Raw genomic sequence first — 22198 nt, 5'->3', positions numbered from 1 at the left:
CTCGGTGAAGATCAATATGAAAGATATCATTTCAGTTACAGCTTTAATAACTGTAACAATAGGGAGCCTGGCATTGCTGGCTTTATGCATTAATGTAATTTAGAATCTACCAGGTACAAATCTTATCAAACATTAGCGGTAGTCGCATTGGGAATTTCTAGGTAGAGGAACTGTGTGATAAATGAGAAGTGCTTTAAAGGTAGATTTCAATGTACCAAGGCTCATCCACCATGCAAGAAACACACCAAGACAAATAAAAACAAAACAGATTCCTGAAATCTGATTACAGCTTGTAATGAGTTAACAGCATGTGTATGCATGTAGATGTATTTCATTCACACTTACCTATATACTGGTATGTTTATTTCATTTAAGATCATCAATGATTCCCGGAGCCTTGGACAGGTGCTGTCCTGTTGTAGATATGGTATAAATCACTATATATGTAGGTGTAGCATCTTCCTTAAGGCAAAGAGCTGTTTGGTGCAGGACGGTTAGGGCATGTCAGGGAGCCAGATGCATCTACCTGGTGGCTATCTAAGCTATAGCAGACGTGGAGATACTTTAATTTACATAACTGGTGTAAAATCCCTAAGGGTTTCAACATTCCCAGCTCGATGTGAACCTTTGTACAGAAGAGACTAGTCTCCTGAGCCAAGTCTTTAGCCCCTCCATGTGCCTGTATTCTGTCTCTTCAGCCTCTCCACCAGCTGTGAGACAGCCTCTCAACTACACACAGCTGCAGCTCCCCAGGGCAGCTCACTGGCCTCTCCCCACACAGCTTCTTTGGATCCGTCTGCCTACCAAATCACTCCTTTGCCTCCCTTTCCTACGCTGCACCCTACCCTACCCATTCCCCGCAGTCCAGGTATCTTTACACTGTTGCCACACTTATTCACCTTTTCTCCCCTTCATCAGTCTACCACAGTGGTTCTCAACCTGCGGCCCAATCAGCACACAGCTGCAGCCCATGTGATATCCGCAGGGTCATCCTGGTAGTATTGGATGTGGCCCACAATGGAAAATAGGTTGAGAACCACTGGTCTGCCACAACCAGCTGCCACTTACTCTCTCTCTCTTCCCACCCCCACCTCCCAATGCCTGGATTTAAAAAAAAAATAAATCAGGAACGAATAACCCCTTATTTTGGATCTTTTACAACTAGGTGGCATTTTAAACATTCGTTTAACTCATGTCCAAATTTCTTCAGGTTCTAGTGCTTACAGGTAGCCATTCAAGATTTACATTTTCATTTTAAAAAAGATCTAAACTGGGAACACTATGAACTTTCAATTTATCTTTTGCTGATAAAAATGGAAAACTCAAAGTTGAAGTAGCTACTGAAAAGAATAACCACCTGGCTTTTGAATTTTTAAACTTTTTTTTTTCTTCTGTGAGATTTTAAAGTAGATATCTGACTTCACAACAAAAAACAATGAGCTTTTAAGGATAACAGAACTGTTTATTTGAACCTCAACTGAATCAAAATTCAGGTTTAGTTCAGATAAGCATCCACATTTTGGATGCTTATATGGGTGCTCTACATCCCTTGCAGCTAGAAATGTCATAAGAACAGACTCTTTCATCACTGCTGCTCCATTTATGGCCACAGCTGAAAATTCCCATAGAGTAACCTTTCTTGCAGTATTTTTGCAGGGACGGGGAGAATGTGTCTGATCATTTCAGAACCCTTTCAAATTTGGTTCCAGAAATGGAGGAAGGGATTCTTAGTTATTTATAACCACTACATCCATTCCTGAACCTCTTTTTATTTTAGTTTTTCTACGGTCCAGCAGGATTTTTCAAAATATGTCAGGTAACCATTCATCATGAAAGAAATAGAGGTAATTTTCACAAAAGCTTAGCCATACTCTGCATTGTCATGAAGTAGCTAGTGTGTACAAGTAGCACTGCTCTCTGCTAGATAAAGGAAAATTATTCTGATGTGTATCATAGGCCCTATACTGTTAACAACTAAGATTCGCCTTCAACTCCAGTTGTAGGAGGCCTGGGTTCTTTGAACTGGAGGATCTGAATTCTACTCTCTCTACCCCATGATGTGGAATGGAAAGGAACCATAGTGTGTAGCACAGTAACAACTGTGTAGTCACAGATGACTAAGGATATCTTTCAGCACTTAATGAGTGAACAAAGGATCATCAAATATCATGTAAAATATTATAAATCATGTTAATATTATTAGGCCTGGCCCTGCACTTCTTACTCAGGCAAAAGAGACACTGACTTCAGAAGGAATTTTGTCTGATTTAGGGCAGAAGGATTCTCCTGTTATTTGTTTGTCTAACAAGGGCTTTCTAATGTCTGTTTTTAAATCTTTTCTCTGTATATTAAATAATAACATCTGGTAGCTGTGTCTCTGTGTTGTGCATATATTTAAGGCAGGTCAGAATAATTCAATATTGTTTCATTATTTCAGTATTACAATTATTTTACTACTATAGTATAAAAAAACCTGTTTCTTTACCTCTCCTGTCATGTTGTGTTGGGTCACTTTGTATCACATGATGTGATGTAATGTAACTCAATGCAAGAAGACACATGTCCCTTCTCATTGGAAATTTAAAGAAACACAGATTACTTTTCCCCTGTGGGAAACAAAGCAGGTCAGGTGCCCACAACTAGCTGTAGGAAGTTTGACATAATTATCTCAGTTTCAGTACCTAGGTATTTCTAATCTAATGGCATTTTGAAAGGAAGTCTATTAGATACCACAATTTAGCTGCAGTAAATCATTAAGCAAAAATAATGCGGAAAGAAAATCATTCCATGCCGTTTGCGCTCCTTGCATCTATTTTAACATATTGCTAGGGAAAACTCTTGTAAATAAAATTATTGTTGGAGTAGAATTTCCAAATATATACTATGAAAGTGGAAAGCCCCTGGGGAAAAAGTGATACAGCTGGAAGGCCTATTTGAACTGAATCCAAGTGGATGGAAAGAAAGCAAAAACACTTTTTTCCCTTTTTTTTGAGTAAAAAAGAATCTGGAGTAGTGACGTACTGATACAGGAGAACAGCACATGAAGGCAACTTAAAAATTCTACTCCAAGACATACCAGTGTAAAAGTAGAGTAATTCACTTTACATTGATGTACTTACCATTATGAGAGTGAGCATGGTTGAAGGGTAATATTGCATCTAGCTGCTAGATACTGTTTTTCATCTAAAAATGTCAAAACACTTTACAGCATCATCATCCCAATTTTACAGATGGGGAAACTGAGACAGAGGGAGGTGAAGAGACTTGCCCCAATTCACCTATCCGGACAGTGGCAAAGCCAGGAACAAAATCCAGCTCCCCCAAGTGCTAGCCCAGTGCCCTCTTTACTAGGCCACACCAGAGGAGGAGAAAGGAAGAGCATAGAATCCAACTGAAATGCTACTTATATAATATTAAGTACACTCTCTAATGCCAGATATGTTGTTTCTTTACATCCAACTCCAGCAATGGGGCCAAAAGCTTTAGTTTTGTATTTCTTGGTGACATTTTAGTTCCAGCATACAGAATGCAATGCCAGTAGTATGTCTCCTATGGGAGCCAGCATATGTCACGTGACAGAGAACAAAAAGTGAATATTTAAAGAGCAGCATATTCACAACAGATGCAGAAAAACTTTTTTTTCTCTCCCTGTCTCTCTCGCTCATGCTCACACACACACATACCACACACACAGCATGTGCTATTTCGAATGGCCTATAAGCAGTAAAGTTGACACAAAAGCACTGGCACCATTTCAATTTGAGTTAGATATTAAACTACAAGAAATAATATAATTAGAGGTTTACTATTTATTTAAAATCTTAGGTTTAATCTCTCAGACTATTCCGTTCCTTAACTGTGATAGCTGAATGACTGCTCTTTGCAAAGGTTTATGTTAAGCAGGTTCTGAGCTTCCTGCATTTCCATTGACCCCTCCTGAGTTGTGGATTGTCTTTTAGGTTTGAATAAAGAGAAACTCAGCTGGAACAGTTAAACTTCATCTGGCTTCACATCAAAACCACAATTCTTACATAGTTTTGATGGAAAGCCATAAATCAGCCTTTTTTCACTCAAAACTGGGATTGGGCTTACTTGAAAGATTTGCAAGCCTTACAGAGTCTTTCAGTAAACTTGTTCTGAGTTTTGAATTTGTAATGAAAATAGACAATTTTAATGGAGTTAGTGGATTCATCACACACAGGTTGTACAGCTCTAGTCATAGGTCACCTTCAGCAAAATGATTAAACAGTAACTATTCCATAATATTACCTGGGACAAATTAAATCAATATGACCCTCTTGCATATCCTATGCACCTATTTCCATAAATGGTGCCTTGCAAAATTTCCATGAATTATATGTAAACAGCAAAACTCAATAATTTCAAAAGGGGTAATAATCCATGAATATTGTTTACTTGCTAGTGCAGTACTACATTTCCTAATCTTGAACAACTAGCTTTAATCTCAAAAATAATGTTTTTCCTTGAGTTTTACTGTTCAGAGATGCTTCTGTTTGCCAATTTTTAATATACTTTTTGAAAACTGATGAATACTTTACCCACTCTCAAATAAGTGAGGGATTCTAAGGAAGGGTAAAACACTTCCCTGCTTTGCTACAGAAACCTGAAAGGGCAATTAAATAGATGGTAAGAATAAAATGAATTCTGGGACGTCAGGGAATAGGGTCCCTTATTAAAAGCGTTGCACAATCAAAGGAGGAAAAACTCTGGGGAAGGATTTCTGCCACCCACACCTCTGAACCAGGTCGTACCTCCAGAGTGGTATCTAATAATCCCTTTAGGGAAATATTTGTGCTTTAAGGTCCAAAGTGCTGTAGTTCCACCCCCAAATTGATAAGGAAAAGAATAAAGTAGTACTTGAGAGAAACCATGTGAGTCCCCAGGAGCTGTAAGTCAGAAGGTATGTGTGTCAAGCCCAGAGCATGTATGCTCAAGCCAATGCCTGAAAATAGGATTTAAGGATTTAGATGATGACTGGGGGTCACAGACTTTTCAGCAGGCATGTACGTCTTGATGTTGCCAAAAGCCTGCTCACCAAATCAAGAGGGGGAACTGCAGCCAGACATCTTGTGTGGTGTGTGTGTTTCCCTGCCTGAAGCTCTAGTGACCAAAGTAAAAGAACCAACAACAGTCAGATCCTTTTACAAGTGTCAGCTCCTGAATATTTTCCATGGTGGGGAATTCTGAAAAAGCATCCCACACATGGACCTCTGTAGGTTAGGAACTGGGTACTAGTGCAAAGAAGCCAATAAGAATTAAACAAAGAAAATGTAAAACCAAATAAGTGAAGGGTTTGTTTTTGTTTTTATAACATTCATTTTGTTTTGGTTTGTTTTTGTTTTTATAACATTCATTTTGGTAGATGCTGATAATATTTATAACCTACTTTTCAATTTTTCCCCTAAGGCATGGTTGAGTACAGCAGATACACAAAGGAAGAAAAATCATACCACCGCCCCACTCAACTACATGTCCTCCTTATTTGTGTGCCTTCTACCAACTTGTACTTTTGTAATGAACATATTTCAGCCAAATTGTTTCCTTTGAAACCATAGATGACTGGTATGTTTTTTGAGGAATAAATTCACATTAAAATGGATCTACTATTATGGCAGTACAAACACCTTATTCTCTCACTAAATATTGGAGGAACTGGAGGGGAAATCTTTTTTGTGGAGCGTACTGTGATGGAAAACTTCTTAGCACTTTTTAAATTATTCATTAGAAAGGTATATCAGTATTCAGTAAGCCTTATAATTAAGTATGTTTTGAAATGGCAGATTATGGAAATATAAGGATTTTGATTAATCAATTATTCTTCTTTAGAGCATCTCCCAAATTTAAAAACAAGAGAGCTGTTTGGCACACACTTGAACCTCTGTAAAATCAAATGCAACTAAAGTATCTACTTTACCTGTAATCTCTAGTACTGCTCTGCCCCCTTGTGCTGCTGCAGTGAACTCAACTGAATAACAGTTTAGCTTAATCTTTGTACATGAACTACACACACAAAAATCACCACTGTCACTTCTCACTTTTCTGGCAAGTTCAAGGTCAGTGCCTAGCTATTTTCAGCTCATCTCTTCTTGATCCATGCAGAGAAATGACAAGGTAACATGATTCGGGGTCAGCTGTATTACAGGAACCGTTACATAAACGGAGAAAGTGGAAATCAATCCTAGCTGACAGTGTCTTCAGGATAATCAGCGCTCACTCCATGCCGCTGTCAGCTCCCCTGCATCAAACACCATGTTACTTCTGTCAGATCTTTTTAATAAAGCCGTATTCTCACTTTTGGCAAAGTAAAAAAATATTTCACTTGGGCTCGCATTTAATTCATTGTTTAGCAAACTTTACCACTTTGGATTTGCAAACAATCCTCATATTTACTGAAAAGACATCTCATGCTGTCATAGCCATTTCTGCCTAGGAAGGTTGTTGGCAAAGATATGATCTTCTCTTATGACATATACCATTCTTCATGCTATGTGTTAGGTTTCTTCATGCAGACCATTGCCTTATGATCCTCTGTTTTCAACTAGATCTCAGCTTCCCAAAATGTCTACTTAAATGATCATCATTATCTAAAGAATATTAGAGCTCTACTGTAATGTTTTAGGATACCTTAGTGAATTTGTTTGATTATTATTACTTTATCTGAATCATTTCCTCCTATAACTAGACATCTTTCTTAATGTAGAATTATGAACATATCATTTCACAAGATGTGCTATGTTAGTTGCATTTCGATGACAGCACATGGTATGTCAGTTTAGAGAAAGAAAAGCTATTCTATCCCACCCACCTTGTGCTCCCATGAAACTGCCAAGCCTGCAGTACTCCACTGAAGAACAATTTACCATAATATTAGTTGTCAGTAAATTCAAAGACGGAACTCCTAAAGCTATAAAATGGATTAGAAGCAATTTAAAAAAGAATTAACAAACTAGAGTAAGAGTATACTGTCAACAAACAAATGCTTCATCATAGCACTGTAATTTGGAATTTTAATTACCCCTCTGCTTCTGTAACAAAACAATGTCTGAACTGGCAGCCATTTGAATCTCTCACAGGTCATTGAGCATTCTAGTTAATTACTCTATGAATAGCCTGTTTTTCTCCCCTCTGGAAACACGTTTCTAATGGCAGTCAAGGTCTGACAAATGTGTCATCTACATAATTAGCTAGGAAGCAACACAAAACATTAAACATGCTTTGTGCCGACAACTATCAAAACATTTCATTTGTTGTCAATTATTCATTACTTTGTAGGTTCTGAAGGGGTTGTTATTATGGAAATAAGTCCAGATGCTAACAAGGTTAGCATTTTTGATTCAAATTAGTAATCAGAGGACTAACTTTTAAAAAAATGTATCTGATGTACATTTATGGCTCTTTTCAATCAGTAGTAAAGTATAAATGAATTTAGTTAGGTTCAGGTTAAAATACCCTGGCATAGTACAAACACTAATTTGTCGAGGTGCATCTTTCTTTGAAGTGTTAGTATCTAAACTGAAGTTGTAAACTTTCAGAACCTTTGGCAAGACCAATTTGTACTTAGTAAATAGGGTGAAGATTTTCACAGCATGAAACAATGTATGGTTGAAGGAAAAAACCCACCACACTTGAGGTTTTTGAACCTTTTTCCTTTACATGTGTCACATTGAGTAAAAGTCAAAAATCAGCAATTCCAATTCATATAATATCTGGTCTGAACTTCAGTTTGATTTAGCAAACACCACAAACTGGTTACATTCACCACTTCCTCAGCAGAGCTGAAATGAATTTAGTCCATCTTTCAAAAAGAAATAGGTACTGCTTATTTCTTTTTCTGTAAGATCTTATGATGTTGTCTATCAAGTTATGCAGTTGAAATGTTATACTGAAAATGCCTTGAATATAGACAGATGGAGATTTTAACAATAAAATTAACATCCACCTTTTTAGCCAAGATCAATTCAGTTCTGGTACCTACAGTATAAATATAAAATACACATATAGAGACACAGACACACACACTGTAACAAAATACACAAACAAAAGAAATTCAGAAATTCTATTTTAGAAAACAAAGGTGCCTTCTTAAGCCTTGTTTCCACATGTGAAAAAAATGACAATATATCTGACAAAAAACAGTTTGATAAGAAATCATTGGTCATGAAAAATGGCAGGCAGTAGAGCAAGTTATATTGTTCAATGTACCTTTTTATCTTGACTCTAATTCCTCAATACCTTAGTTTTTCCTTTTAAACCAATATGTGGGCCCAGTCCAGCACTAAGAAGTGCAGTTGGTTTCAATGCAGTTTCGCCGAAGTAAAGACTAAGGCCCTATTCCTACAAATGATTATTGACTTCAGTTGACTAGTCACGTGCTTAAAGTTAACATGTAAAAGAAATTGAAGAATTGGAGCCTAAGGAATTATGACTTTACTTACAATTTGTGAACATTTTAGATGTACAATATTCTACTGTACAACAGAGAATAGAAGTAAAATGCCATTTTGATTCGATGACATAAAATATATTTGAACTACACAGAATAGAACATAGAGATGAGGCATCTGAAAATTCTGTTTTATTTTCCTTCAACGGTAGGGAACTAACAGGTCTTTTCCATTCCTAACTTCTATGATTTCACGAACAATCTTGCTGGAGAAACAGGACTGGAATTACTTTCATACAAGTCACTGCTTTAACACAAATCTAATAATTTTATATATAACGCTTACATGCTTGATGAAATTAAAGTGGTTGCCATTAAAAAATAAGCATTTACCAACAGTTATCACATTGTGTCATCTTAGGTACATTCATATTTCTAGCCCTAATATTCTAGTACTATTTTTTTGAACATGCAACAACTGAGTTACCTCAGATACTCGGGAGTCAAAACTGTTCCCTTTTAATGGTGTCTACCATATTTTTTATTGAAAGCTAAAGAAAAATGCCTATGTATATCTGTATGTTTTTTCTATCAATATTGATGTAGATATTTCTCCCTCTCTCTTGATATGTAGATATCTATGAGACACAAGTCTGAAGAGAGTCCAGTGTGAACAGCCCTTTTTAGAATAAAATAAATAGATTTTATTTTTTGCAATTTATAGTATTGTGAATGGGGAGAATGCCTTAATGAATTAAGCAATTACTTGTTGAGAGAACATTTTTATCAATGCCTGTTTTTCTCTAGGAAAAAAAAAAAGAAGGTACAAGGAAAAACAAATCTTCAAAAACTTCCACTAAATATATTATTTTAAAAAAGGAGCTCCAATGATCTTACAGAGAAGGAAATAATCCATTTTCAGCTAAAACTTCCTACAGCAATAAGAGAAATATCATGAAACTGAAAACATTTTTTAGGAAGGATGCAGTCTGTCTTTTAATGAACATTAAACAGATAACATATTTATGAGGAAGTCAAAATATTTTGGAAGCCGATAATCCTGTAAGTCTTAACATGCTATAAAAACCACAAATAAATGCAAAGTGTTACTGTTACACATGCCTGCCTGATCAATGGTTCTCACATATTGATCTATAAATGGAGTTGACAGTCTGTGTTGGCTGCACATTTTCCAAGCAGCTCTATTTTTGTACAAAACCAATACGGGCAATTACCTTTGTTTGAGATGCCAAGTCTTATCAATTCAATGTGATTTAGTGTCATTTAAATTAAATATCAGGATCTACTTCGGGACAATCTATACAAAGCCTCAAACTTGACTATAAGCTTGATTTGAAGTAAACATGTACAAGCCCCATAATCTCATAATATGGCTCAAAAACTCTGCTAAACAGAAGGCTTGTATTTTTAGCCATTTTATTTCTCTCTTTTTGGCTAGTCATAACTTTGGCAAGTATTCTATGATCACAGGACTGGAGTAAGAAACAAAAGAAAATTGCTTCCTGCTTCTCTGATAACGTATCAGAGAGCTAAATAAACCAACAAAGTCTGTTAAATCAAAAAGAACTCTAATACATTAGCATTTTGGAATGTCTAAGATAGACCGTAATTCTTAATCTAAACACCAATAACAAAAGACGTTTCATTGGTGAATTTGCTTTGAATGAAGCAAAATGCATTTCTCTGGGTTTAAAAGATACAAATACTGATGTACATTGGTGGTTGAGATACTAATATTAAACAATGAAAGAGCTCTTGCCTACTACACTCTGCGTCCAGCTTCAAGATTTGTGCTCTTTAAACTCTACATTAATATCAGTTCCAACTTCCAGCAGAATACGTGAGCATTTCCATTGTAAATACCACAAACTAAAAGACATGAGCATTTACATTAAGCTTTTGCATCAGCTAGCTTCTCTATTATACATTCAGCATCTTTACTAATACAAAATGCACAGTTCATATGGCCTTACTGACGTACGCTTCATATCCTCCAGTGTCACACCATAGAAAATAATCTGTTCATCTTCAAAAGGAGAGCCCAAGGTGTACACACAAGCACAGCACTGAATACTTTAGAATGCCACAAATCACTTAGACAAAATTATATAGTCTCTTCTCTACAAATCACTACTAGAGGTTCTTCATAAATGTGTTTTATTTTTTTCAAACATATTTAGGAATATTTTTTTAACTGTTCAAAATGCAACAAATCCTGAATTGCCTTAACTTAGACAAAACTCCAGCTGAAGTGAACCGGTTTTGCATGAGTTAGGCAAGGAATATTTGGCCCTTGATTTGGAAGATCAATAGAAAGAGAAACGTGTTCATTAACAGATCACAGATTAGCAGATATTCCTAATGCATTTCCATAATTGAAGTAACAGAGTAACATGGAGCCTCTTATGAGTTCACTCATATTACCAATGTTTTTAAAAAACCTAACAGCTGAAGACAAAGAAATACAGTTTATGTGAAACCAATACAAAATGTTTCCAAACGTTCGATAAGCCAACCAATGACATACACACCCACCCACCCACACCAACTATCTTAACAGAGAGTCAGATTCTCAACTGATATAAAACAGCATAAGTCCTTTTTTGCCCTGCAACACAGTGTAATAAGATCCAATTGATATGTTAGTATATGTATCTTTAAGCTCTGATCTATATTCCTTTGGATGCAAAACTGAAGGTTGTTTATTTAAGTGCCCAGAAACTACAAAACAAGAATACATTACTCCAAACAACCATAATAAAGAACTCTTCACTTTTTCAAGGCACTTCACAGACAAAGGTTCTATCTTCTCCCTTTCATGCCCTCCCCCAAAATCCTTTACTAATCAGGCATGGAGGATCTGATATGTCAACATGAAAGTGATACAGATATTTTGGTAAATCTTTTACATTCAAACAACATTACACTTTAAGAACATATTTGAATATGTTTGAATTCTTGTTTAAGAATTGTGGGTTTCGTTTGGCTTTAGCAAACAACTTTAACAGGCTTATCTGAGTAAATATGCCAAAATACTTTTCAGTATGTCAATATATAGTCAGAAAATTCTGCATGGCAAAAAGAGATGAAAAGAACTGAAACAGAAAGGAAATCAGTAGCATGGAAAGCTTTCAATCTATGATATTGGAGCCAAGTTTGCTTGGTAAAATGAAATATACTGAGCAAAATACCACTTCATATAATTAGCTACTAAACAAATGTAACACAAAGCAACTTTTCAGCTCCCTACTAATGAACATACATTGTACCTGCTATGGTTATGGGAATGCAGCAGTGAATATTTATGTCTAATTTAACTTTTTAGAACCCTTGCTCTATAACAGTCCAGCATACTACCCCCAAAACTAAAGTTATGTAACAAGGTAATATCAACAATGAGAAACTGCATGATAAAATCCTGCCCAAAAGTGAAAAATGCTAATTTTGTCTCATTTAGCAGCTGGATACAGAAATGCTCATTAGTTTTAAGAGGGTTAATCCTTTTAACTTTTGCATATTGATATGCCAATTATGCCTAATTGTACAAGAGGCATCAGTCAAGGTAATAGTGCATAAACACATGAAAGTTATTAAGTACATCCCAACATGTAATAAAGTAGGTGTTAATTGGTAGCTGAGTTCTGCAGGCTATTGAGGTGGATAATTCATTGAGAGATGGATCACTTGTAATTTCTCTACATAATTCCTTTTGCAGTCTCATGCTGTGATGTTTTCATGCTTGTCAAAAACAACTGCAGCCTAGTGCCGTTTGTTAAACACAGCCAATAAAATATGTTAGGCATCATTAAATATACTTAACTTTTAAACTTTTTCAAAGGTACAGTTCTTACTGATAATGCATTATAGTATTTCCAATAAATTACTGTAAACACTGTTTCAAGTTCATAACTGAGGAACATTTCACTTAGGATAAAAACAAAGCAATATGTGCAATGTGTCTGAGGCAAATGATACTTTTAAATTGGAAAGTAAACATACAGAAATGAATCTCTCATCAGTTGCCATGATCTAAAGCAATGCTTTCAGTACAGAAATATAATGATTTGCTTCCCTGAGCTAAATTCATGTAAGTACGTACGTAAATAAAAAGAATAATTAAAATCATATACTTTTCAATCTACCTTGATGAAAGTGTTGTGGGTTAATTTTGTCTTTGAACTCGGAGTGAATAATGCAGGAAAAATACAATTTCTATAGCAAGCTTATTCCATTTAATAACTCAGTTAGTATAATGGATTCCTATGAAATATTCAGCTCTCTAACAGAACAGCAATGAATGGCTGTGAAGACTGACTGAGTCTTGGGGGTCTGTCCCCAGCTAACCTAACTCGTTCAGATCCATTTTGTTCTCAGTGAATGCGGAGTCCAAAAAAGTAGCTAACATTGCATAAATAATTTTGTAACATCATATGGCCTCAGCTGCAAGTTGCCACCATTACAGAAGAAAATTAACCAGGGGAGACTCATACCAATCAGTCTGTTTAGTAGCTCAGAATGAGTACAGGGGCAGGGACATAATTGGCAATAAAGTTCATCACTAACTATTTTATTTTAAATCATTTTAATGGATAAAAATGACTCAACTCTGTTCACGGTTAACATATTAAGATAAGTTCAGTATCAGAGCTCTGCAAAACAGTAATTTCTACAGCAAGACTATTTTAGGTGTGTCAGTTGCAAAGTTTCCCTTTATTAGAAGAGTTTTAATGTCTGTTTTTTCCTCCTTTTGTCTGATTTTAGCCTCTGGCTTTTAGAAGTGATATATATTGGGAAACGTAAGCACTATACACCTGCACAGCTTCATTTTTTATTACACTGAAGCAAGAGAATGGAGAGCCTGATTAGTCATTAAAGGTGGTAGCACCAAATCCATGATATCTCTTTGGATTAAACAGTTTTACTTTAATAACTGGTGACACGATTTGAAAGGTGGCATTACTGACTGCTTGTAGGTGGATGGGTTCCTACTTGCAAGGGTTTCTAGAAGAATTAATAATAAGCCTGAAGATAATAACTTGGTTTTACAAAAATCAGATCAGGAAACACTTGTGGAATTTTACTTACAGGTTCTTTGACCTTCACATTCTCAGAAAGGATCATTGATTTACTTTGGCTATGCCTGTCATGGTGGCTGTTAGCACTTTTGATCCTCATTTGAACAGCCCCTATATTTTGGTGGGTAGGATTCGGTTTTTCAGAGGAGGTATCGGAAGCTGGAAGTCCTTGCATGATTACTGCGTTGTCCTGAAAAACACAGAACAATAAAGTTATTCAATATACATGTGCTCTTTACCTAAAAACATATCAGTGCAGTCAGTAGCAGACACAGGCTGAACCAGTTCAGCAAAGCATTGTTATCTTTGAACACTGGGGTAACCAACAGTTGATTACTGTACTAATCACTCACACAGCCAAACTGACTTGGAAGTGTTAATGCAGTGTTGGTGTAGCCATGTCAGTCCCAGGATATTAAAGAGACAAGGCGAGTGAGGTAATATATTTTATTGGAACAACTTCAAGAAGTTCGTCCAATAAAAGATATTACCTCACCCATCTTGTCTCTTGGAAGAGTTGAGTTTATGTAAAAGATTATCCTTATCTCAAATGCCATTCTCCTCTATAGTGTAATCTCTCTGTAACCTTCTATCATATCCAGCTGGCAGCTATCAAACTTTGTCTTTGGCCCTGTTCACACAATACATTTTTAGACCATATGAAGGAGAGTGGTTTGAAAGTAATTAACCTGACTGACTTCTACACTACAGTACTTTAAAATCCATGCTACAGGCATGTTAGAAAACTATGCTGGAGCCCTGTTAGCACAGTCTTCTCAAGCACAGATCTGTTAAACCTTTCTTAGCTTCAATCATTTCATCTATAGCTGAAACTTTTTCTTTTTTATACAGAAACTGTGTCCTTCAGCGAAGCCTGAGCACATCAGATTCCATACACTAAGGAGGGTCAGGCCTGGTTAGTACTTTGGTGGGAAAGTACTATATGGAATGCAGAAGTCCTGCATGAAGTAGTACTAATGATGTGGTATAAATAACTTACATGTGCACCTCTATGATGCTAAAGGGCACTGTGACTATGGATGGGCCATCTTTTGAATGAAATGCAAAGCCATGGTTCTGGCTCCTTGTTGTTATTTAAAGTAAAAAATCAAGACTGCACATTCTTCTAAAAAGTATGCTCTAGCAATATTCTGGGGAAGTTCTATGGTTATGTAGGAGGACATACTAGGTGATGCAGGAGGACATACTAGGTGATCAGAATGGTCCCTTCTGGCCTTAGAGTTATGAAAAAATTCCCACGGATCTTCCAGTAGAATGGGTAATAAACTTAGTGTTCTGGTCACAATGGAACTCTAGTCTTCGTATTCTGTCTAAATTCCCCATACATTTTCCATTGGTTAGAGACTTTGTATTTCCTGTGCTAAAATGTGTCCCATTGAACACTTGCTGCATTTTCACCCACAAGTCATATATTTCAAAAGTAGGCGAAGTGATATGTGATACTATGAGAGCAGAAGGAGGGAGTGGTAACAATCCACATATTTAGTTGCTTAATACTTTTAATTGATACTTTTTTTTTAAAATAGCTCCACCACCACTACTGGTTGGGTAGTTCTTTGAAATCTGACATATCGATTACTTTGAGGCCAGGGACATGTAAAGTCATTGAGATTTGGGTGAAAGTCACCAATTCCTGCATGTGTTTTCAGGGAACAAAGCTTTTTCGGACAGCACCCCAAAAACCCTGAAGCTTCTGTTGACCTTTGACCCATAACTTGAGCTCAGATGATAAAGAAGGATAAAGGAGTTTGAGGTGCAAGTGGTCTTCTCGTCCATCCTCCCTGTGGAAGGAAAAGGCCTCGGTAGAGACCGTCGAATCGTGGAAGTCAATGAATGGCTATGCAGGTGGTATCGGAGAGAAGGCTTTGGATTCTTTGATCACGGGATGGTGTTCCAAGAAGAAGTATTGCTAGGTGGAGATGGGCTCCACCTAACAGAGAGGGAAGAACATCTTTGCAAGCAGGCTGGATAACCTAGTGAAGAGGGCTTTAAACTAGGTTCACTGGGGGAAGGAAACCAAGCCTTGAGGTAAGTGGGGAAGTGGGATACCAGGAGGAAGCACGAGCAGGAGAGAGCAAAAGGGGAGGACTCCTGCCTTATACTGAGAAATCAGGACAATCAGCGAGTTATCTTAAGTGCCTATACACAAATGCAAGAAGCCTGGGAAACAAGCAAGAAGAACTGGAAGAAGTCCTGGCACAATCAAGGAATTATGACGTGATTGGAATAACAGAGACTTGGTGGGATAACTCACATGACTGGAGTACTGTCATGGATGGATATAAGCTGTTCAGGAAGGACAGGCAGGGCAGAAAAGGTGGGGGAGTTGTACTGTATGTAAGGGAGCAGTATGACTGCTCAGAGCTCAAGTATGAAACTGCAGAAAAACCTGAGTGTCTCTGGATTAAGTTTAGAAGTGTGAGCAACAAGGGTGATGTCGTGGTGGGAGTCTGCTATAGACCACCGGACCAGGGGGATGAGGTGGACGAGGCTTTCTTCCAGCAACTCACAGAAGTTACTAGATCGCAGGCCCTGGTTCTCATGGGAGACTTCAATCACCCTGATATCTGCTGGGAGAGCAATACAGCGGTGCATAGACAATCCAGGAAGTTTTTGGAAAGTGTAGGGGACAATTTCCTGGTGCAAGTGCTGGAGGAACCAACTAGGGGCAGAGCTCTTCTTGACCTGCTGCTCACAAACTGGGAAGAATTAGTAGGGGAAGCTAAAGTGGATGGGAACCTGGGAGGCAGTGACCATGAGATGGTTGAGTTCAGGATCCTGACACAGGGAAGAAAGGAGAGCAGCGACCCTGGACTTCAGAAAAGCAGACTTTGGCTCCCTCAGGGAACTGATGGGCAGGATCCCCTGGGAGAATAACATGAGGGGAAAGGAGTCCAGGAGAGCTGGCTATATTTTAAAGAATCCTTATTGAGGTTACAGGGACAAACCATCCCGATGTGTAGAAAGAATGGTAAATATGGCAGGCGACCAGCTTGGCTTAACAGTGAAATCCTTGCTGATCTTAAACACAAAAAAGAAGCTTACAAGAAGTGGAAGATTGGATAAATGACCAGGGAAGAGTATAAAAATATTGCTCGGGCATGCAGGAGTGAAATCAGGGAGGCCAAATCACACCTGGAGTTGCAGCTAGCAAGAGATGTTAAGAGTAACAAGAAGGGTTTCTTCAGGTATGTTAGCAACAAGAAGAAAGCCAAGGAAAGTGTGGGCCCCTTACTGAATGAGGGAGGCAACCTAGTGACAGAGGATGTGGAAAAAGCTAATGTACTCAATGCTTTTTTTGCCTCTGTCTTCACGAACAAGGTCAGCTCCCAGACTACTGCACTGGGCAGCACAGCATGGGGAGGAGGTGACCAGCCCTCTGTGAGAAAGAAGTGGTTCGGGACTATTTAGAAAAGCTGGACGAGCACAGGTCCATGGGGATGGATGCGCTGCATCCGAGATGCTAAAGGAGTTGGCGGATGTGATTGCAGAGCCATTGGCCATTATCTTTGAAAACTCATGGCGATCAGGGGAAGTCCCGGACGACTGGAAAAAGGCTAATGTAGTGCCCATCTTTAAAAAAGGGAAGAAGGAGGATCCTGGGAACTACAGGCCAGTCAGCCTCACCTCACTCCCTGGAAAAATCATGGAGCAGGTCCTCAAGGAATCAATTCTGAAGCACTTAGAGGAGAGGAAAGTGATCAGGATCAGTCAGCATGGATTCACCAAGGGCAAGTCATGCCTGACTAATCTAATTGCCTTCTATGATGAGATAACTGGCTCTGTGGATGAGGGGAAAGCGGTGGACGTGTTGTTCCTTGACTTTAGCAAAGCTTTTGACACGGTCTCCCACAGTATTCTTGCCAGCAAGTTAAAGAAGTATGGGCTGGATGAATGGACTATAAGGTGGATAGAAAGTTGGCTAGATTGTCGGGCTCCACAGGTAGTGATCAATGGCTCCATGTCTAGTTGGCAGCCGGTATCAAGTGGAGTGCCCCAAGGGTCGGTCCTGGGGCCGGTTTTGTTCAATATCTTCATTAATGATCTGGAGGATGGTGTGGATTGCACCCTCAGCAAGTTTGCAGATGACATTAAACTGGGAGGTGTGGTAGATATGCTGGAGGGTAGGGATAGGATACAGAGGGCCCTAGACAAATTAGAGGATTGGGCCAAAAGAAATCTGATGAGGTTCAACAAGGACAAGTGCAGAGTCCTGTACTTAGGACGGAAGAATCCCATGCTCCGCTACAGACTAGGGACCTAATGGCTCGGCAGCAGTTCTGTAGAAAAGGACCTAGGGGTTACGGTGGACGAGAAGCTGGATATGAGTCAACAGTGTGCCCTTGTTGCCAAGAAGGCCAATGGCATTTTGGGATGTATATGTAGGGGCATTGCCAGCAGATCAAGGGACGTGATCATTCCCCTCTATTCGACATTGGTGAGGCCTCATCTGGAGTACTGTGTCCAGTTTTGGGCCCCACACTACAAGAAGGATGTGGAAAAATTGGAAAACGTCCAGCGGAGGGCAACAAAAATGATTAGGGGACTGGAACACATGACTTATGAGGAGAGGCTGAGAGAACTGGGATTGTTTAGTCTGCAGAAGAGAAGAATGAGGGGGGATTTGATAGCTGCTTTCAACTAACTGAAAGGGGGTTCCAAAGAGGATGGATCTAGACTGTTCTCAGCGGTAGCTGATGACAGAACAAGGAGTAACGGTCTCAAGTTGCAGTGGGGGAGGTTTAGGTTGAATATTAGGAAAAACTTTTTCACTAGGAGGGTGGTGAAACACTGGAATGCGTTGCCTAGGGAGGAGGTGGAATCTCCTTCCTTAGATATTTTTAAGGTCAGGCTTGACAAAGCCTTGGCTGGGATGATTTAGTTGGGGATTGGTCCTGCTTTGAGCATGGGGTTGGACTAGATGACCTCCTGAGTTCCCTTCCAACCCTGATATTCTATGATTCTATGATCAGGTAAATAATCATTTATATCTTGCTAAATTAGTGCAAATGAAACTAAAACTATAATACAAGTAGGAATAAGCAAAGGAACAAAGATAATTTTAAAATGGGCTTTTTAGTAAGCCTGAAACCTAGTATTTATCTTGAGGCCTAGTGGTAATAATAGTGAGCATAAGGCCACATTAGGCCTAATAAAAGTTAGGATTAGTCGGTAACCTTGAGTCAGAAGATTTAGGAATATACATCTTGTGATAAACTGTCTAACACATTATTTGGCCAGAGTTCCTTAACTGCAGTGCATGGGGAACCTGTTATTAGTAACAAGCGCATTTTGCACCCCAAATTAATCATAAGGCTATGCTTCTAAAAGTCTGCACACATGCCCTGCCCACTTGCTTCACTGCAGAATTCCACAGAGAGCTGAATCTTCTACAAGACACCGACAAAACACATCAAGCAGTAGATCTGGGGGATGCAGAACACAGAGGAGGGGTTACAACAGCACACAGAACACTGAGGGGCACAGCAACATGGGAGAAAACATAGGTATGGGGAAACGGATACACAACTCTCGGAGAGAGACAGAGCAGGGGAGGGACAAGGGGACACAAAGTTGGGGGAAGGGGTTAACACACAGCATGCAGATATTACGGAACACAGTGCACTTGAAGGTGACAGAAGAACAGTTTTTTAAGTGCCCTTCTTAAGGGGCTTGTCCACAGAGCCTAACAGCCATCTCCTCATGACAGCTAGTCTGTTAGTTCAAGTGGTAAAAGTCTATTCCAGTGGTGAAGATTCAGTGTTCAAATACAGATCTTGATGCATCATGGGAGGTTGGTACAGTTGCATATAGTAGAATTTGTTTTTTCCTTTAAAAAATATAGGAAGTTACATACAAAAACTATGTCGAAAAAATGTTACTCAGATTGCAAAGTTAAGCATTCAAAAGCTAGGAAATGCCAGAATGGAGGTTGCCTGTGCAACCTTAATTCAGCCCCCTTCTGAATATTCATTATGATACAAGCTTTAATTATATGGTCATGTTATTTCTTCTAGAGGACCCCTACCTCATTCAGTGCAGGTGATGCCGTGAATTAATCAGGGTGGTGAAGGAAATGAGGCTGTTGTCTGTAGGACCCCTACAGAGGTTGTAATGGGCTTAGAGAATGAAGGAGAGGCTTGCAGGAAGAGTTAGGGTTGTCTTGTAATTAAGGCAGTTGAATGTTACTTTGTATAAATAATTAAATATTCATTAGAGTAGGGACCAGAACCTTACTCTCCCGCATCCCAGGAGAGTGCACTAGCCACTGGGATAGAGAATCATTCTTGGTTGCTCATTGACTCCATGAATATTTTATACAAAGTGGAACAGCTTTAACAGGCAAAGCTGAGAGTCACAGTGGCCCCCTGCTACCACAACACTGGAGCCAAGTAGCTAGGCACTCATCTAAGAAACGAGACCTGAGTTCAACTCCTGCTCCTCTCAGGTACTATGGGGCTCTGAACCAGCTCCTCCCATATTCTGGGCAAGTCCTCTTGCTACGCGGGACACTGCTTATTTATTTAGAGAAAAGGAATGGTCTGATGTACGCACCTAACTCCAGCTGAGGTTTCACACCTATGAATCCCAAGTGGACACTGGTATTTGGCTTTTGTGGTTCCCATTCTTAGCACCTTACTGTCCCCATACATTGTATAGGACCCTGGACACCTGATCTGGGGCTGTGGATTCCACAAGGTGACAGGGTGCCTAAAGTTAGCCTTTGCAACATTAAGCCTTAGTTTCCTTTGTGAATCTAGTTTCTGGTGCCTGAATGACTAAGTAATTGTCTGACCTTGGACAAGTCACTGGCTTTCCATCTATATGCATCCATCTGCAAAATGGGAATACCCATACTCACTCACTTACATCACAGGTGTTGGGAGGACTAATCACATAATGTGTGATTTGAACACAAACTGCTATAAAAATGCTATGCACTATGACAAAATCAGGCCAGGTATATAAAGTTGGAGCACAAACACTGGGATGCACAAAGTTAATAAAGATTTTGACCTTGGTCTCATTGTGCCACAGTTTCCCCTTTGTAAAACTGAAATAATAATACTCTGCTGTCTCAGAGAGATGTTATTCAGTAATGCTTGTGAGGGCCTGAGATACAATAATCAGTGCCACAGAAGAGGTGTCATATAATACTTTAAAAAAAACCCAGTTACAGCATAGTGAAAACTTGCAGAATCTCAAGAAAACAAAGTACTCTACTGCAGATGCTACTCTAAATGGCTGCAGTCAGGAAGCCTTTTGCAATGCATAACAACAATTTTATTATGCTTGTAAATTTACAAACAATACAACACATTTTTGTATGCCAGTAGATGACACACTTTATATTAACTACATGCACAGTGTAAAGGCACATGCTGCTTTTATACATAAATTCTTTAGCAGTTCTCTTCTTTGGAACCAGGAAAGAAAAGATTACAAAGGCCAATGGGGGAAACTCACACCTTTGTTTGGATGCATCCAGACTTAGCAAGAGTTACTGGTAATGCCTAAGGTCAAGTTGAGGCCTCATTTTCTAAGGCTGGCAGGATATTTTGTCCAAACCCATGTGGGGCATTTTATGCTAATGATTTAATTAGCTAATCTGCATATTTACAAATAAATATCAGATCTGAAAACTCTGCTTGGATTTAGTGCTAATGAAAGGCATTGAATTGAGTCTGAATTTGCCTTACAGCAATCCCTGGAGCAGTGGGAACAGGCATAGAGAGGCAAAATCTTATTTCCCAAACGTCTCTGAAGAGGGCTAAGGACTTATGGGGAGCCAGAAGCAGCATGGAGGGAGTTAGGAGTAGCTACAGGAGTGTTGTGGGGGGCATTGTTGGACAGGAGAGAAACCAGAGGATGGAGGAGGTTGCTATGGGTTGCATCACCCTGTCCTTCCATTAACCCTGTCGCTCTCCATACCCCATTTTCACATCACTTGCTTCTCCCTTAGCTCCTGCTGCTTTTTAGTTCCTTCCAGTAGCTTCTGTCCCCACCTTTTCCTCAAGTAGCCCCTCCCTCTCTCCCAACACAACTGTTACCTACCCCACCAGCCCCTAGTTTTCTTTATCCACAGCCCCTCATCTCCCCTGGTTGGGTGATGACCTCCATCACAGCCACCTCTCTGCAGTTCCAGCCACACATCTGGGAATGGCAGCAGGAGCAGATAGCCCTCAAAGAGGGGGGCAGAGAGGATGCCTGGCTGCCCATTCAGCAGGCTCAGGGTCCTATACAATGTATAGGGACAGTTAGGTGCTAAGAATGGGAACCACAAAAGCCAGATACCTGTCCGCACTTTGGATTCAAAGGTGTGAAACCTCTGCTGAAATTAGGTGCATACATCAGACCATCCCTTTCCTCACCAAAAAAAAAAAAAAAAAGAGTTGTCTCCCCCATCTCAAAAGCACTTTCCCAGGATGTGCGAGAACCAGGTTCAAAGCACAGCAGCCCAAACCCCACGGCATTCCCAGAGACCTGCTGAATACGTAAGGGGGCTGCAGCAAAGGACAAAGGACACTTTCTGTACCTTCACGCGACAGGCATGACACTTGGCAGAGGCTGGATTTCCCCAACCCTAACTTCTGAACACGCACTCAGGGATTGCAGGAGGTAAATTCTGTCTTTGGCACTCTGGGTGAAAAATGAATACAGGTAATTGCATGTGCAA

The 22198-nt window shown here is 39.2% G+C and overlaps 1 protein-coding gene across 3 annotated transcripts in view; it reads right to left on the bottom strand.

Annotated features, from left to right (window-relative positions):
* The window catches only part of ARHGAP15 (Rho GTPase activating protein 15), a 441049-nt gene that overhangs the window by 402217 nt on the left and 16634 nt on the right, over positions 1-22198 (bottom strand). For all 3 annotated transcript variants that reach the window (XM_007057477.4, XM_037912146.2, XM_037912147.2), the window contains exon 2: positions 13511-13690. In XM_007057477.4, the coding sequence (XP_007057539.1) occupies positions 13511-13675 (165 nt within the window). In that variant the 5' untranslated portion in view covers positions 13676-13690. The remainder of the gene's footprint in view (positions 1-13510; positions 13691-22198) is intronic.

Source organism: Chelonia mydas, chromosome 11 (genome assembly GCF_015237465.2).
Source record: "Chelonia mydas isolate rCheMyd1 chromosome 11, rCheMyd1.pri.v2, whole genome shotgun sequence".
In the NCBI taxonomy this organism is placed as follows: domain Eukaryota; kingdom Metazoa; phylum Chordata; order Testudines; family Cheloniidae; genus Chelonia; species Chelonia mydas.
The sequence above is the reverse complement of the archived record's forward strand: the minus strand, read 5'-3'. Positions and strand labels throughout refer to the sequence as shown.